Source organism: Rhinolophus sinicus, chromosome 17, assembly GCF_057876585.1.
Source record: "Rhinolophus sinicus isolate RSI-liver-muscle chromosome 17, RSI-T2T, whole genome shotgun sequence".
Taxonomy (NCBI): domain Eukaryota; kingdom Metazoa; phylum Chordata; class Mammalia; order Chiroptera; family Rhinolophidae; genus Rhinolophus; species Rhinolophus sinicus.
The window spans coordinates 58,774,239-58,792,377 of NC_142517.1; the positions used below are offsets into that span (position 1 = coordinate 58,774,239).

General features: G+C 49.6%; 1 protein-coding gene across 7 annotated transcripts in view; it reads left to right on the forward strand.

Annotated features, from left to right (window-relative positions):
- The window catches only part of ZDHHC19 (zDHHC palmitoyltransferase 19), an 86,253-nt gene that overhangs the window by 16,099 nt on the left and 52,015 nt on the right, over positions 1-18,139 (forward strand). For 4 of the 7 annotated variants that reach the window (XR_016019535.1, XR_016019536.1, XR_016019534.1 and 1 more), the window contains exon 1: positions 5,500-5,663. The exons of 1 other annotated variant lie outside the window; for it this stretch is intronic. Coding sequence is in view for 1 of the 6 variants with exons in the window: in XM_019723680.3 (XP_019579239.3) it covers positions 2,960-3,084; positions 3,428-3,549; positions 4,088-4,227; positions 5,006-5,178; positions 5,558-5,663; positions 11,258-11,343; positions 11,694-11,898; positions 12,466-12,573 (1,065 nt within the window). In the remaining 5 variants the exon portion in view is untranslated. Of the gene's footprint in view, positions 1-2,768; positions 3,085-3,427; positions 3,550-4,087; positions 4,228-5,005; positions 5,179-5,499; positions 5,664-11,257; positions 11,344-11,693; positions 11,899-12,465; positions 12,653-18,139 lie in introns of those variants that run through there. 2 more of the 7 variants (XM_019723680.3, XR_016019540.1) reach the window with 2 other exon arrangements.

Here is an 18,139-nt window from a genome sequence, read left to right on the forward strand (position 1 = left end):
GGAGGGAGGGAGGGAGGGAGGGAGGGAGGAAGGATGGAAGAAAGGAAGGAAGAAAGAAAGAAATGGGAGCAAACAAAAGATGTAAATAGACAATTTACAAAATAACTACAAGAAAATGATCTGTAGGTTCATAAAATATTGAATCTTACAAGTAATTTAAGGAGCTATAAATGAAAAGATCAAAATATCTACACAAAATATCATTTGTCACCTACACAATTAGAGAAATTATTTAATGCTAATATTTAATTGTAGTGTTAGTATTATAACATGGGTATGCTCATAGTGGGCGTATAAACATATACGCGCCTTCTGGAAAGCATCTTGCAAATTATGCAAAAGCTGTTTTAAATAGTCACATTCACTGACCCCAAATCTAACCATTAGGAATCTATTCTAAGGAGATAAATGGTAATACAGGCATCTGGATAATGACAGAAGATACCACTGGAACAAAGTTTGTGAAGTGAGGGAGAACACTCTGCAAATATTTGTAGCAGAGAATTCCAGGGAAAGAGAGCAGCAAGTGCCAGGAACCCAGGACTGGAACACACCGGGTGTGTTTGATAACAGCAAGGAGGCCAGTGTGTCTGGCTGGTGTGGAGCGAAGATTAACCTGAGGAGAAAATGTGTTAATGGACAGTGAAAACATTGACAAATCTGTTCTGTAAAGTGCATGCCACAGTGCTGCCAATTGCCATGAGTGTTTTAAATCAAGGAACAAAATACTCTTAGAAGCCAATTGGTTAACAGTCTCTGTGTTGGGCCTTGCACTTGAATTCCAGCGTGCTTTTACCCACTCTGCAAGAGTATCCAATTTACTGAAAAATGTATTCATATTGATAACCCTTTACCTATACCAAATCTAGATGAAATCCTCTTTTTTATTTATAAGCTTACCCCACAACATGGGCCCAATAAGTAGGGCACCTCTTATAATACCATTGAGCACATGAAGAAAATATGGAGCATGTGAATTATTTCTGTTTTGAACATCCATCAAACCTTGAGAGTGCCATGTCATGGTTTACGAGGTGGGGGAGCAAGGCTTTGATTTACCCAGCCGTCGAAAAGACACGAGGTCAATTTTATTCTTCTGAATTTGGGGCCCAGTATCAGAAAATAGCAGCATCAAAAAAAGCTGTTGCTACATAAGAACAAAGGTGCCTGAGAATTATAAATGGTTAGAGTGTTGGCTGTATTGTTAATCGAACTAACAATCCTTTACATGGCATAACAGAAGGTAATGTAACACACAGCATTTTTAGTTTTATTTGAGAAGTGAGGATTCTCCTTATCATTCTATTAATTTGCTTATCATTGTCCATGGTCACAAAATTTCCAAAAACAGCAAAAAAGCTTATAAGTGAATAGACGCCATTAATATTACTTATTTAGATTAGGAGAGATAATAACCCTCTACTGTTTGGTAGAATAGGCAGAAAGCAAAGAACTTTTTACTGTATCATGTTGAAAACAGTGTTATTCAAAGATCATTTCTCTTCCAAGCTACCAATGCTTTCCTATTATACACATATCTTTAAAATATTACTTTAAGTATATTTTTACATGTAAGTATTTTAAATGTGCATGCATATATAGTTATAGTAAATGATGACAAATGAAAATACCTAAAGCTTTAAACTTTAGTATTAAAATATAATCTTATTAAGTATATTGTAAGATAAAATTCTAAATACATTGATTTTGAACCACTTAGTTTGAATATCATGAAGGAAAAATATGTTTCTATAGACAAAATAATGTAAGTAACAATAATTGTGTGTTGATGAGGGATTTTTGCTGTTTTTAATCAAATTAATTTGCCCAAAATGTTCTAGTTCATTTTGTCCAATTCAAAGAATCTTGGAATTACAAATTTTATCCATATTGAAGAATGATACATTCTCCGTTAAATTTAAAGTGACATTCAAAATGGCCATTACACTCCCACACATAGGAACTCTGACAATATGTGCGGTTGCTGCATCTCAGCAGACGCCCCTGTCGGTTGGTGGTAGCAGTTCTGAGGCTACTTGGTGGCGCCTGGGTCACAGGCCTGTGTGCTAGTTGCAAGAAAGGCTTCGAATGTGAGTGTCTGGCATATTCAGCTCCAACTGGGATGGGGACCGGTCCTTTGCCCTTCATCAAGACTCACAGTGAGGGGAATCCTCCAAACACAGAGGGGTTCAGATGCTCAGTGGCTATAACAAATGACAAGAGTCAGCTGCAGGCAACAGAAAAACCAGTTATTTTTCTCACATAATAAGCAACCAGACGGAGGCAGTTCAAGGCTGGGGCAGAGACTCAACAATGTCATTCTGTCTGTGTAGCATGTTGACTTATTGCCTAATGGGTCCAATGTGGCACCCTCAGCCAGCACATCTAGGTTCAAGACAGGAAGAGAGGGCCAACTGCATCCTTTCCCCCTTTTATCAGGAAGGCAAACGCTTTTCTAGAAACCCTCAACAGACACCCACTTATATCTCAGTGACCGGAATTGTCATGAAGCCAACTCTGTAAACAAGGGAAGCTGGAAAATTATTTAGCTGCCCTTCTCCCAAAGTGGAATTCTGTAATAACAAAAAGGAAAAAATGGAGACAGAGCGAGCAATGAGCATGGCTTCAATTAGCACAGAGCCTGAAAGGGTCTTTAGAATCACCCACGTCCTCCCCATGAGTTTCTCTAATCTCATGTGGTCTGGAAGTTAACCTCCTCCCAGGGGCAGGAGCTCTCAGTCCCCAGCACGAGTGGGAGTGGGGCAGGTTTGCAGACAGTTCTGCTGCAGAGTCCCTGTTTCCCATTCTCCTCAGCCTCTGTGATGTCACACTGGGACTTCTTTCCTTCCACCCTTAGCTGTGGCTTCTGAGGCCGCTGTGGCCATGGGGCTCCTGAAGTCAGCAGGGGGAAGGAAACCTGGTGGCTCTGATCTTCTCTGGGGGCTCAGGAGGTTCAGCCATGCCGCTCTTGAAGGAGCCCCATCCCCCCCCTCAGGCCCCACGTCCCTGGATCCTCCCAAGTCTGTTTGCTGCCTTCAATGTCATGCTGTTGGTGGTTTTCAGTGGACTCTTTTTTGCATTCCCGTGAGTCTACCACATGAGCTGGCAGGTTTCTTACAGAAAGAAAAAAGAAAACAGATAGTGGTAGTGTGAATGCAGGGGAAGTTCAGAAGAGGGGTCAGAGAAGGAAGATATTCTAAGCAGAGGAAACTGAATGTGCAAAGACAGAGATGTATAGAGTACTTGGTGCATTTGGGAGCTGCAGGAGGCTGGGAATAGTGGGAGACATTTGGTGGAGCCTCTAGAGATCTGCCAATAGCGTGGATGTTTAGAGCAAACTTTAAGGTCTGTGGGTTCTGAAAGTGGACGGGGTCCTGAGGAGCTTCTGGCCACCCCAGATCAGGGCTGAGGCCTGCTCTGCTCTCAGTTGCAGGTGGCTGGCCCAGAATGGGGAATGGGCCTTTTCCATCGTCACAGGTCTCCTCTTTGTGCTCACCTTCTTCAGTCTCGTTTCACTCAACTTCTCAGACCCTGGCATTCTGCATCAAGGTAGATCTGGGTCCCCTGGGTGAATGAGGTGGCACCCTAAGGGCTCTTGCCTACACGGATGATTCCTGAAGTACCCCTCCCATCTCTTCTCCTGGGGCCTCAGGACCTCTTCACCCCATGTCCTCATTTGCTTGGACCCTGCTCCTAGCGCTTCATTTTCCAAGCCAATGATGTGGCAAAACACATCCAGTTGCCTTAGAGGAGTGGGAAGGGACAGGTGGGGGAGAGAAGCCAGCTCTTCACAACCACTCAGTTCTTTCTCTCTTTCTCACTGCACAAACTCCTTAAAGCCTCCATCATGATTCCAAAGACCTGAGTTCTCATAGAACTCCTCTTGAGGAAACTCACCTTCCCTTTGACTGCCAGCCTCTCCAAGCTTTATCAGCTTGCTCAGCGAGGACCAAGGATTCCCCTGCCCACCTTCTCCCCACCCTTCCCGGAGCCCAGTGATACTGTGAGGTCCCCCCTGCCCTCAAGCCACCAGCAACACACTGATGGAAGAGCCTCGTGGCGCTGCCCAATCTTCTTCCCGTGCCAGGCTCCAAAGAACAGGGTCCCATGATGGTACATGTAGTGTGGGTGAACCACAGAGCCTTCCGCCTGCAGTGGTGCCAGAAGTGTTGCTTCCACCGCCCACCCCGGACCTACCACTGCCCCTGGTGCAACATTTGTGTGGAGGTGAGTGTCCCTCTCCCCTGCCTATCTTCCCACTCCCCCTCCCCACCCAGCACTGGCCGGGACCAGGAGGCCCACTAACATGGGGGCCACTGGTGGGCATGAAACCACTTCTGGAACTGCTAAAGGCCTAGGGTGGCAGTAACTCCCAGCCACTCTTGGTCACTCATGCAGGTCACTGCCTCTGTGCCTACACCTGTCCTGGGAGGCTGGCCCTTGCCTGCACAGGTGCTGATACAAACAAGGGCATCCACATCTATGCTGGGCTTGGTCAGGCCAGGAGGAAGAAAGGCAACCCATCCTACGCCCAGGCTCACCGACACTAGATACCCAAGGCCCTCAGGATGGCTGCAACTCTGGCCTGGGAGCTTTGCCTGTCTCCTCTGGGTGCCTGCTGGGCTCTGAGTGCTTGTCTCTCTCGCTTGCACTGCCTGCAGAGGTCTACAAATGTGCTGTCTTATGTGGTCCTTACCATGCTGGAATGCTGGCTGGGCAAGGGTGTTATTATTCTCATCGGCTGGATGAGAAAACATATGCCCAGAGATACTCTCTGTCCTGTCCAAAGTTACACCAGGATGTGTCCCACAGAAGACCAGATAGGCCTTGTCCCTAAAGGCCTCTTGACAGGCGACCTTGTGAGCCACAGAGCCCTAACTAGCAGTGCTCTAACCACCGAAAAGCTAACGTTAGGGACTTTGTGGCTCAGGTAAGGCCTTAGATTTAGAGGCGACTGAGCCTTGGCCAGAGGTCGGGTCCTGGAGGTCTGGCCCCTCTCCACCAGGATTTTGACCATCACTGCAAGTGGGTCAATAACTGCATCGGTCACCGCAACTTCCGCTTGTTTATGCTGCTCGTCCTATCCCTGTGCCTCTACTCGGGTGCCGTGCTGGTCACCTGCCTGATCTTCCTGCTGCGCACGACCCACCTGCCCTTCTCCATAGACAGGGTCGTCGCGTATCCTCCAGGCCCACGTGGGGAGCAGTGGGGAGGACCCAGACAGCCCAGGGCCGGGTCTCGGTAGCCGAGCTAATGGTGGGCGGGGCTGTTTGGGAGGATCAACCTGGGACTAGGTGAGGGTGGGTGGGGACAGGGAGACGGGCAGGGCTAGGAGGAACCGCGAAGAGGTGAGAAATCTAGCAGGGTCATGGTTAGGGGGTGTTAAAGGTGTCACGGGGGCTTAGACAGCAGGGTGGGGTGAGGTTTATGCGGGGCTGGAGCGAGGGGAGCGAATGGACGGGGCTGGGTGTGGGCAGGGCTGTTTGGGGCGGAGTCGGGATGAGGGGTGGGGCTAGGAAGCGCGGTTCCTCGGGGCTGCTCCTTAGCTGGTGTGCAGCATCCTGGTGGCTGTACCTGCTGCTGGCTTCTTGCTGCCGCTCTTCCTGCTGCTGCTGATCCAGGCCAAGTCGGTGAGCGCGGCCGAGCGCTCCTACGAGGGCAAGGTACGCGGGGCCAGAGCGGGGCGCCATTATACCAGGCTGTGGGTGGTTATGATGCGCCTCGGGTACCTCGGCACTTTCCGCCCTTTCTCCGCCACTCCGGTCCTTGGTGGCCTGAACTCCCTCGAAGGTGCCTCATTAGCCCTTCCAGACCCAGGTTCAGCTCAAATTTCGTCTCCTCCTGAACCTCGGTGGTCACTCCACCTCCTGGGTGCACTGTATCGAGGGCCTACTGTTTGCTGGGCCACGTGTGCATTATTTTGAGTGATGGGCGTAGAAGTGAGTAACGCTACATCCTGCGCTTGTGTTGGTAAAGAACCTGAAATCAGAATAATACCAGCCAGACACACGTGAACATTCTCAGGGGCCTGTCCTACGTTGAGCAGCACAGACGCAGAGAGGGAATTGAGAGTTCAGGGAGGACAGCAGTACAGAGTAGGATTTGCCACGTAGTGGTTTTGGATAGACAGAAGACAGGGGAGGGCTTGCAGATGAGGGGCCAGCTTGCAAAAAGACAAGGGAGCCAAGATTTAGAACAGTTTTATCACTCCAAAATAATTCCCTCATGGCTTATTGCAGTCGGTTCCTTTCTTGGCCTAGAGCTTCTGGCACCCACTGATCTGTTTCCTATCCCTATAGTTTTTCCTTTTCCCGAGTCTCATATAAATGGAATCATAGCTTTTTGAGTCTAGCTTTTTTCACCTAGCACAACGAATTTGAGATTTGTCTATGTTGTTGCCCATATCAGTAGTTTCTTTCTTTTAGTGCTGTATAGTGTTCCATCATATGGGTGTAACACAGCTTGTTTACCTGTTTGCTAATTGAAGGGTATTTGGGCTGTTTCCAGTTTTTGGTGATTATAAATAAAGCAGCTATAAACATTGGTGTACGGGCATATGAATATAAGTTTTCATTTCTTTTGGGGTAAATATTTAGGATTGGCATTGCAGGGTCATATGGTAACTGTATACAGAGGGTGCCAAAAAAATGTATACACATTTTAAAGAAGGAAAACTATATTAAAATTGTAGTACTCAATATATACTAATAACAAAAAATTAATCCAAGTCATGTTTGATTTCTGCAATTACAAGAGGTGCTCAAAGCGGTTACCATCAGCGTCCAGACACTTCTGATTACAGCGAAATACTGCTTGAGCAACGTTGACTAAAGTGTGCACTTGTATACATTTTTTTGGCATCCCCGATATTTAACTTTGTAAGAAACTGCCAAACTGTCTTCCAAAATGGCTGTACCATTTTGCATTCCCAAAGCAACGTATGAGAATTTCAGTTGTTTTGCATCCTCACTAACATATGGCATTGTCAGTTTTTTTTTAAATTTTATTCAGTCTAATAAATGTATAGCAGTATCTTATTGTGGTTTTAATTTACATTTTCCTAATGATTAATGATGTTGAGCATCTTTTCATGCTCTTATTTACTATCTGTATATCTTTGATTAAATATCTGTTTCAGCCTTTTGCCCATTTAAAAAAAATGGGTTGTTTTCTTATTGAATTTTAAAAGTTCTTTATATACTCGAGATTCAGATATGTGTTTTGCAAATATTTTCTCCAGTCTATGGCTTGTCATCTCATTTTCTTAACAGTGTCTTCCAAAGATCAGAAGTTTTAAATTTTGATGAAGTACATGGTCTGTTTTTTTTTCTTTTATAAATCATGGTTTTGGTGTTGTAATTAAGAAATCTTTGCCTAAACCAAGGTCACATAGATTGTTTTATATGTTTTTTTCCTAGAAGTTTTATAGTTTTAGATTTTATAGTTAGGCCTACAATTCATTTTGGGTTAAATTTTGTGTTGAAAGGTATGGATCAAGCTTTATTTTTTTGCATATAGGTTTTCCCAGCATCATTTGTTGAAAACACTATTCTTCCATTAAGTTGTCTTTGCACATTTGTCAAAAATTAATTGACTAGGTAGGTGTGGATGTATTTTTGGGTTCTCTATGCTTTTGCCAATGCCAAGTTCTTGGTTAGTAGCTTTATATTAAGTTTTAGAATCACACAATGTGAGTTCTTCAATTTTGTTCTTTTTCAAAGTTCTTTTGACTATCCTAGTTTGTTTGATTTTTTCATATAAATTTTAGAATCAGCTTGTCAATTTTTATAAAAAAAGTTTGCTGAGATTTTCATTTGGATGACGTTGCACCTATAGATCAATTTGGAAAGTTGATATTTTAACAATATTGAGTTTTTGAATTCATGAACATGGTATACTTCTCCATTCATTTTGGTCTTCATTGATTTCTTTTATTAGTGTTTTTTGGTTCTCGGCAAATAGATCTTGCATATGTTGTGTTAGATTTTTTCTAAGTGTTTTACATTTTTCTGTGCTATTATAAGTTTTAAAAATAATTTCATTTCCATTTGTTTATTATTACAGTCATGCATCCCTTAACTATGGGAATACATATGAGAAATGCATCATTTGGCAAGTTTGTTGTTGTGTAATCATTATAGAATGCACTTACACAAACCTAGACGGTGTAGACCTCTACATACCTAGGTATAGCTTATTGCTCCTAGACTACAGACCTATATAGCATGTTACTGAACAGTGTAGGTAATTGTAATCTATTGCACTGTGATGTTACAATGACTATGATGTCACTAGGTGATAGGAATTTTTCAGCTTCATGGTAGTCTAATGGGCCCACCATGATATATGCTGTTTTCTATTGACTAAACTGTAGTTATGCAGCACATGACTGATAAGAAAATACAATGGGTTTTCTTATATTGGTCTTGGATCTTGCAATTCTGCTAGACTCACGTATTAGTTCTAATAGCTTTTTTTGTCGATTCTACATAGAAAATCATATTACCTGTGAACAAGGACAGTTTCATTTCTTCCTTCCCAACATGTATGGCTTTCTTTTTCTTTTCTTACTGCACTGTCTTGAACCTCCAATACAACGCTGAGGAGAAGTGGTAAAAGTGAACATCCTTGCCACGGGATTCCTTCAGCAGGACAATGACTTGACTAAAGGCTACTTTAGGAAGACTGTTGTGGGCCACCTCGGTGAGGGAGGGGCTGGAGGCATTGGCCAGCTGATAGGACAGCAGCCCTCTTTGCCCACCATCTCCCATCCTTCCAGTCGCCACTCAGTCACTCTACTCCACCCATATTTGGTTCCCAGCCCAGCTGTGTCTCTCAGCCCTTACTCATCAGCCCCCTGTGGTCTACATGTCTTCTGTCTTAAGCCTCAGTCCATCATTTCAGCGTCTCTTGGGCAGCATTCTCCCTTGCCACAGCCTGTGGTTTTTCTAACCCCAGGTCAGGTCACAGGCCTGCCCTCTCTCCACTGTTCAGAATGAGGCCCTCCATATCCAGGATCTCCAACCTAAGAAACTTAAATGTGGTCTGCCCTCTGTGATTCACCAGGCAAGGCTTTTTCCCATTATCTGCAGACCCCTTTTCAGGTACCTGCATCCTACCTCTATCCCCGGACTACAACTTCTCCTGGGGCCACTGCTTGGTGGTTGATAGCAAGGGCTGTGGTGCCAGACCACGTAAACTCAAATCACAGTTCCACAACATACCAGCAGGGAGATCTTCAGTGTGTCACTTAGTCACTTGGTACTTCAGTTTCCCCACCTGTAAAGAAGGGGGCAGCATGGGTTAATATGCATAAGCCACATAGAGCAGTGGCTAGAGAATTAAGTGCTGTATATGCTGTTATTATTGCTTTCACTCCTGCCCATCACCATTTATACATATTCATGTGTCTCTCATCTTAAAAGCAAAGTAAAACCCTCCCTCAACAGCATAGGCCTGCACTCCATCTGCTGCACTCTCCCCTCCAGCTCTGCCTTATTTCCTGAAAGAGTGGGGTGTGCTCACTAGTGCCATTCTTCACCTTCCTTGGCCCACTTCGGCCCGGCCTCTGTCCTGGCTGTCACACTGACATTGTACTCTCCAAGTGGCCAAAGCCGGTGGGCAGCCCTCAGACTAATCTTGCCTGACTGCACACAGCAGCTCCCGAAACTGAATGCGCCTGCAGTGGCCCTTTGCCAGCCTCTCTGGCCCAGCTTGCTCTGCTTCCTGGGCTGCTGCTCAGCCTGCACCTTGCAGGCCTGGCCTGCGGCCTGCTCTGCCAGCAGCCCAGTGCCTGGAACATTGTTAAAGACCCTCAATATTTATGAGTAAATGAGTGAACATACAAACAAAGGAATCCATAATGCTTTGAGAGACAAGGAAAGAGAGAGAAGCCTGATGCCTGGTCCCTGGGAGACGGGGATCGAGCTAAGGAGGGAGTTGGGCAGCAGATGGGGTGAGAAAATGCCCACTTTGGTTTTGGTCCTGTGGACTGTAAGGGCGGAACATGGGATTAGAGCAGGGACGCAGATCTGGAGCCAGTGAGAGAGGACAGTCTGGAAAGTTCAGAGCTGTCAGATTCCATTCACGTCTGAGAGGGTCCCATGTCGGGGGAGAGAGGAAGTCACCCTGCTTTATGAATTGATTAAATAGTTATCCTTCCTTTAAGCATTGAAGCATTGACATTTTTCTATACTTTAGGTACATCTAATAAATCAACATTTATTTCTCTAAAATTCTGAGTGTAGATTTGATTAAATGCTTCAAACGATTGAATTAAAATTGCGAATATAACATCAGTTTTCCTCACATGCTCTAAACACCTTTAAGTAGGCAGAACTCAAAATATCCCAAAGGTTAGTGTTGCTTTTTGGCAACAATAGGACATTCTGGAACTGTCTTGACTTTTCTTCCCCCAGGTGTCAGCTTCCCTACATGGAATCCTGGTTTCTTTTGGTGGAGAATAGTATTAAAGATCAAAGTCTTAGTAACAGTGGCAGGGGTGACAGGGGAGCTGGTGGTGCTACTGGGCTACACTTTTGGTCGCAACCAACATTTTGTAGCTAAGGCTGTTGAAGTCTGAGTGAGACTCAGCCAGCACTAGAGAAGAGGAGGGAGCTCAGGAAGGGGGCGAGGTCTGTGGGTGGAGGGAGAGGGGAAGGGAGGAGGAGAACCTGGTAAGAAGTGCCCAGGGTAGGGCTTGACCTTTGGGCTTGACCTTGACTGCGTTGGGTGCTTCAGCCCAGATGTTCCAGGGCCATGTGATTTGGTTAGGGAAATATGGTTGGGCCCCATACAACTGCCTTTCCAGATGGTGAAATTCAGTGAAGTACAAGTTTAGAGAAAAATGAGAGATGGGAAATTATTGAAGTGGCAGGAGCAGGGTGTGTGTGTGTGTGTGTGTGTGTGTGTGTGTGTGTGTGTGTGTAACTGTCTTTGAAGCAGTTTGGCATCAAAAGGAAGATCTGAACACTGTCGGGAAGGACGTAGCAGGAGGCTGTGTAGGGCCAAAGGAGACAGAAATGGGGAGGATACTACAAAAGTGGGTACAAGGTGATGGGAAGGATTCCTGAGAAGGCAGGAGAGGTGGGTGCAGTGCCAGGGTTGCCCGGAGAGAGCCACTCAGAAGTGAGTTGGGGGAGGCCTCAGCTCAGCCCTGGGCTGTGCTGGGCTAACGGACTCGAGGAAGTAGGGCCAGTGGGGGTGCCCTGCCCAGTGCTGCTGGCCCTGAGTTCTTCCCACCCTCACCCCCCTCCAGTGCCGATACCTGCAGGGATACAACCCCTTCGACCATGGTTGTGCCAGCAACTGGTATTTAACAATTTGTGCACCGCTGGGACCCAAGTGAGTTGGCAAACCAGAGGTCTGAGCAGTGGCCCCTGGGGCTGGTGGGGCGTGGTGAAGATAGGTCATCTCCCCTGGCCTCTTAGTACAGCTCCCAGACCCTTACACTCAGTGTTCTCATTCCTCTGGAGTTTCCTCCGGGATATTGTGGAAGCCTTGGGAGCCTCTGTGAATTCTTGTCCCAGGAAATGGGGTAGAGGGACACTGCAGTCTGGGTGAGATTGGCTGCAGCTCCCTGCAGGGCCAAGCTCAGGGACGTGTGCTTCCCAAGCTGAGGAGGCATGGGGACCAGGCCGGGGGGGGGGGGGGGGGGGGGCAGTACCCCTTGCATCTGACTCATTGCTCCCCAGGTACCTGGCCGAAGCTGTCTGGCTGCAGAGAATGGTGGAGCCTGAGTGGGTGCCCGTGCAGGACCTGCACTTGCCGATGTGCCCCTCCTCGCTCAGTCCCCCAGCCCTCCCTAGGCCTGGGTCTGCCTATCACCCCCAGCCTCTGGCTCACTACAAACCAGGAAAGGGGCCTCCAGGGAGTGGTGAGGCTGCAGCTCTCCAGGAGGTGAGGAGTGTGTGTGTGTGTGTGTGTGTGTGTGTGTGTGTGTGTGTGTGTGTTGGGAGAGGGGCATCTGCGAATTGAAGAGGTGTTGGGGGAAGCCTCTCCCCCATGTTGACTGTCCTTGAAATGGAGCACTCAGAGCTCCAGGGAAGGGGATTCTGGCCCTGAGGAGTGTTGGAAGTGGATTCACAGACCTCCAGAATACACAGGGCTCCCCGGAGACAGGAAGGGAAAAGACCACACCACTCACTCCCTGGTTAGCCTTGGGCCAGTCACGTATACTTTCTGGGCCTCAGTTTCCTTGGTTATAATGACTAAGACTAGTCCAGTGGTTTATCATTTTGGGGGGTAGATTCCTTTATTTGAAGGCAATTTTTACTCTGGAGCATATGGAGGTAAAGCCTTAGGGATGAAGTAGTGATGTAGTGACAGTCTGTGGTGCCAGCCCCCCCCTCTTCACTCTGCCTGGGGGCAGTGGTGGCTTGGAGAGTTTTGTGCCTCCCAGCAGGTGAGCCCTGAGCTGTGGGGTGGGGGCTTGGGAAGAGCCCAACACCCCGACATGGTATTCAGCTCCATGCAGGCCCAGTGTTGCCAGTGCTGCGGGAGGCCCACGGACGAGGCTCACCCCTTCACACCCCGCGATGCCAGGAACGCCTGCACCCGAACCTCACCTCCTGAGCCCCGTCCTTACCCAAACCTCTGGCGGAAGTGCCGAGACCCCCCTAAAGCCCATTAAACACCCTTTGCCTACCTCCTACGATTGCCGTGCTGCGCATGTCTTTCCAGGGTGTGAGGGAGCGTGGGGATGGGGGTGACCTAAGGGGTTGGCACAACCCTGGGAGGGAGATGGATCCAACACTAACTAGCTCTGCGACCTTCGAGTAGACTCTCAATGTTTCCCTCATCATTAAAATGGGGCAACTGTAAGAACCACAGTGGCTGCGCTGGCCACCTCCCTCCCAGAGCGAGAGATAATGAAAGAGAAAACCCACCACTGTCGTGGATGTCAAGCTCCGGGAAAGATTCTTCCCCGCCCTGCCGCACCCTTGTCTGGCTGCAGGGGGCGCCCATTGCCTGGGAATTCATCAAGCCTGGCCTGGTCCCGCCCCACGGCACTGCCGCCTCCTGGGCGGGTTAGGGAAGGCCCTCAGTCTGGAAGTGGGCCCTCCCGCTGCCTCATCCCTGGGAGGTGGAGGCTGGGGGTCTCCTCCATCACAGTCCAGCCCTGCATCGTTCCTGCTAGTGGGTCTCACCCTAGTCCCTTCCTCGTTGGGGAGTCAGGGCCTGTCCCTGGGGTGGGTCCCAGACCCTGTGAGTCTACAGGCCCCCTGAGGGGTGGGGGGAAGGGTGCACATCAAACTGTGGCTCCTCTAGGGGCCAGTGTGTGACCTTGAGAATGGAAATAATGGCACCTTTCTGGAAGGGTATCAGAGGATGAAGTGAGGTGGTTCATGCAAAACACCTGGTATACAGTCGGCAAACAATGAATGCAGCGGTGTGATTATAATTATTTTCTCCACGCAGCCAACAGACCACTGAGTCTTTCTCCAAAGACCACCTTCTCAGAATTTCCTGGGTCCCCAGATCACCCACTCGGAATCGCGGGGTGTCGGGGGAGGTAGGAATATGAATCAGAATTTGTATGGAGCGCTCCATGTGACCCTGCCACCCTGAAGTTTCAGTACTGATATCTTAGGAAGTGAGGATGGGCACCAACCACTGCTTCCTGCCACCCTTGTGTCCAGGTGCAATCAGGGTGTGGTGAAGGAGAGGTCTTCAGATGAACATCCCAGAGGCCTGTGGAGGTGTGTGTCTAAGTGGGCACACAGGTGCTTGTGCGTTAGGGGCAGGAGCTTATGCTCCAGGGGTGCCAGCCCAGCCTGGGGAGGTGCGTGACCTACATTGTACGACATGGCTCCAGTTCTCATAGGCTGAGTTCTCCATGAGGCTGCACTTCCGTCTTCCTCCCATCCCAACCGGCTGTGGCAGCCGCCGGCACTTCCTGGTCCAGCCTCGGCCTCACCTGTTGCTGTGGCTCTGGCTCTCTGAGCTCCTGACTAGGCTTGCTCGGCCCCAGGGACTCCAGCTCTTTCTCATTCCCTTTGCCCTGGTCCCAAGTGTCTCTGCAAGTCCCAGGCCCTCTTGGTGCTCATTCCGTTCCTTAGCTCTCATCCCTGCTTTACTCAGCATTGCCCTTGAGTTCTAGGGAGAGGTGAAGTGTACTCCCTGGCATACAAAGAGGGAGCACAGTTTGGGCCTTGCTGTAAATGGCTGAAGTGGCCACATTTAAACTTCCTAGGGCCCACATTTACAAGTAAAGCTGAAGCTGCCTGGTAGTCTCGGAAGCCCGCCATACATGGTCGCATGGCAAGGGGAGGAGGGCCTGAGGCCTTTACAGCCCCCAAGCCCAGGTGTGTATGTGGCACATGAGTCTGTGTGAGTCTCCTGCTTGTTGTGTTCAGGGGCCACAGCTCAGCCCAGGCTGCCTGGCACTGAGGAGAGGTGGCGAGAACGGGGCACCCAACAGGACTCGCAGGCCTACTCCCAAGTGGGAGTCCTTGGGGTGGCCTGGGCCTGGGCCAGAGTGGAAGAGGATCCAGGAACCTGGGCCAAGGCCTGGATGGGGAGCTATTCATGGAACTGGCTGCGTGCAGGAGTGGCACCTGCCTGGAGCCCCAGATCCTCTGGGAGCTGAGAAGGCCCGGCCCAGGGTCTGGGGAAGCCTCGGCTTGCCCTGCCCTGCTGCCCTGCCTGGTTCAGAGCTGGGTGGCAGGTCATCAGGACTGCACTTAGTGATGTTAAAAAAAAAATTCAACAGTAAATCTGAAGATCTAATTGGCTTTATTAAATGATTCCTGAATTAAGCAGCATCCCGTCTGGCAACTTAAAGGGCACTCTGAGGGGTTGTATAAAATGAAAGGTTTTCGTAGGAAGAAGGATAGGGCAAGGGAGCTATTAGCAAAAGAAAATAAAGAATTATTTGCGGGCCAGGATATCTTTTTAGGGGGAAGAAAATGGGAAGGGATTTTATCACTCAGGTTGCCTTTTCTTTCTCTGGGGGATAGAGAGGGCCTACATGGTAGATTATTGATGCTTGTCTAGAAAATTCCAGACTCGTTAAGATTATATTTCTGGGAGAGGTTGAAACTGCAATTAGATCAGGTATTAATCTAGGTTTGGTATCATGGGCTTTTAGCATGAGTGATGCCATTTTGAGCCTATGGTTTTCTCTTTAATACCAAGTCCCTGCCTCCAGCTATACAGGGGACTCCCAGTGTCAGCCAAGACTTTCCAAGTCCTAAACCAAGTGTGCGTCACCTCCCCTGACAGCCTGGGCCTCGGTTTCCAGGTTTCCGCACGGGGCAAGGACATAACTTTCCTCAGATTCTCAAAGGAGGCCATGACCCCTCCTTCTCTGGGATGCAGATCTGGCGACTCTCTAGTCTCTACCAGCATGAGATTTTTAGGATTTCTTTAGGAAAGTCACTTGGAGCAGACTCCTCTCCTCCTTGAGGGGTAAGTGGGACCTAGCTCACACCTGTTTTTGACACTACCCCCGACACCTTCTCTCCTAAGCATTGCCCTCCCCCCTCCAGAGATTCTTTCCTATCGTGCTGGCAGCCGCAGTTGAGCTGCACCTACTTTTGTTTTCTGCCTCCTCCCCATTTCTGCTGAACTTGCCCTTGATTCTCAGACATGCCCCTCGCAGGCCTTGGCCCCTGATAAGAGGAGGGGTGTTATCAGGGCCTAGTGTTGGGGCCTGCTCTGCACACACCATGAAGCCATGCCATCCTGCCTTCCCCTGGGCCAGAGCCAAGGAATGACCCACACCCTGCAGGGTCACCACGTGACCATGTATCTGGACCTCCTCTGAGAGGCCCCTAACCCTCTCCTGGAAACTGATGGAGGCAGTTGAACGCTGGGATGGGGAGCCAGGAAGCACCTACCCCCTCATCATGGTCAGAGCATGTAGGGAAGAGACTGGGCTGGGAAGAAGGTGTCACTCAGCTCTTGGCCTCAGATTCCTCAGCTATAAACAGGATGATTGCGGCTACCTCACAAGTAGTCACAGCATCCTAACTTTTTAGAGCTAGCAGGGTCTCAGGGGTCCCCTCATCCAGCTGGCCCTCCACTCCCAATTTCTCACATGAGAATCAGAGGGGGAAGGGATTGCCTAGGATGACATGGTGTCCAAAGCAGGTGGCGCTCTCCCTGTTTCCCAGGCTGCCTCTCCCATTCCTGTTCCAGGAATCAGTCCAGAGGGGGAAGGACCTGGGCAGTAGCGACAGGGCCCCAGCCTCCGGCCCCCAGGCCCCAGAGCCAGACTGTGCCTTTCAGGACAAGGCCTGGGGAGCTGATAAGCAGGCCAGGCTTAACTCTGTCTCCAGCCCTGTGCTGAGAGTGATAATGACGCCCTGTGCCTCCCGCTCAGCCCTGCCCTGCCCTGCCCTGCCTGGCTCGCCCCTCCCAAGGGGCCCTGCACGGCAGGGACAGATGGGGGTTGCAGCAACATCTTGGGTTGGGGGGGAGGCCAGAATCCTAACACCTCAGGGGCACAGGCCCCTCGCTGGCTGACTCTGCTGGGCACCTGGGCAGTGCCTGGCACCACGTGGTGCTCTGACAGTGCCCACGTCCTCCTCTGTAGTTCCTGTGTGTGGAGTGTGACTGAAGGTTTGCCAGTCCCCGTACTGGGTAACAAAACCTTTATTGAGCCCTGCCTGGGCCAGGGCCTGTGCTAAGTGCTTCGTAGGATCGCCTTACTCCTCCTAAGAACCCTCTGGAGTTGTTATTCTTGTTTTGGAGATGAGAAACCAGCACTGAGCAAGCAATCCACTGCTCCAAGGTCACACTGCTTCTCCGTGGCAGAGCCAGCACTCCTTTGGCCTTCGCCATCACACTGTGTTTCACAGGCAGCAATAGTCTGTTTCAGTTTAGAGCATGGCTAAGCCATGTGCTCTGGAGCCAGCCTGCCTGGTGTTCCCCCTGTAAGTGGGATAATTGCGTCTTACACTGCCTTTTTGAGGATTCATTATGCGGGGCATGTAAAGAGCTTGGTACGCACACTGACACATGGCAGGTGTCAGTCAATGGTACAATAGGATCCAAGTGATGCCCGAGTCAGGACTTTGTGATCTGCTGGGTTCTTCTGGATGCCGGGCACATGGCAGCAGCAGCCCGCTCCTGTCCAGTTTGGTGCGGGTTCCATAGTGGCTGGGCAGCAAAGGTGAAGGGAGCTGCTTCTTAAGGGAGGTTTGTGGTGGTGTTTTACAGAAAATCAACCAAGTTGGTGTCTCCAGGCCAAAGGGAAATGGAGGCGTGGACTCAGAGTCTTCAAGGGAGCCGCAAGGTGACCCACCCAGTGGCTCTGCCCTCCCACATGGGCGAGGGAGTTCCTATTAAGAAAGCATCTTGTTGCTTCTGTTTTGTGGCAGCGCAGTGTCCTAGGCTGAAGGAAGTCCAAAGCTATTGTGTTCTGAGCCTTGCGTCTAGGCCACGACGACAGCCACTGCCCGCTGCCCGTCGCCTCTGCACGTCCCAGTCTGTCTCTCCCTGCCTGTCTTTGCCTCACCTCTTCTCACCTTTCCACTCTGTCTCCTTTCTCTCCCTTGTTCCTCCTCTTCCTCTTTTTATAGCCTTCCGCCCTGTCTGACTCTCACTCTGCCTCTCTCCCCCTCTCCCCGCAACCTTTCCTGGACTGACTACAGCTTCCAGGAACACAAAGTAAGCTGTCTGACAATTTTCAAGTATTAACTTTCACTGTGATTCCTGGAAGCCCCTGGGCCTGGGTATGGAAACCTGCAGAGGTCTGGGCCAGGCCTGCACAGGGCGCCTTTGTCTCAGACCTAGACTTCCTCCTCTGAGCCAGGCACACGTTTTCCCAGCTGCTTTCTGGTCAGGCCGTTTCGCTGCTGAATTGGGGATTCCCAAGCTGGAAGGGGCCTACTGGCTCTCTGGCTTATTTCTCAGGGAGAGGAAAACCAGGGCATTGGGTGAAGAAGTACAGCAGGGCTTCCCCCGGATCGCATGTCTAACGGGAGGCAAGGCGAGACTGGGTCCCAGATCTCCTGCTTCTCCGCCTTGCCACCACCCCGTGGTGAGAAGCCATACGGGTCAGAAGTCTGGGCTGACTCCTTCCCCTCCTGGAGGCCTAGTGTCTTGGCTCCGGTGGGGAAAATCACAGCAGTGAGGGCAGTACAACAATATCGGTTTGCTAACCGTGGGCTAAGGGCTATGCTTGCATTAT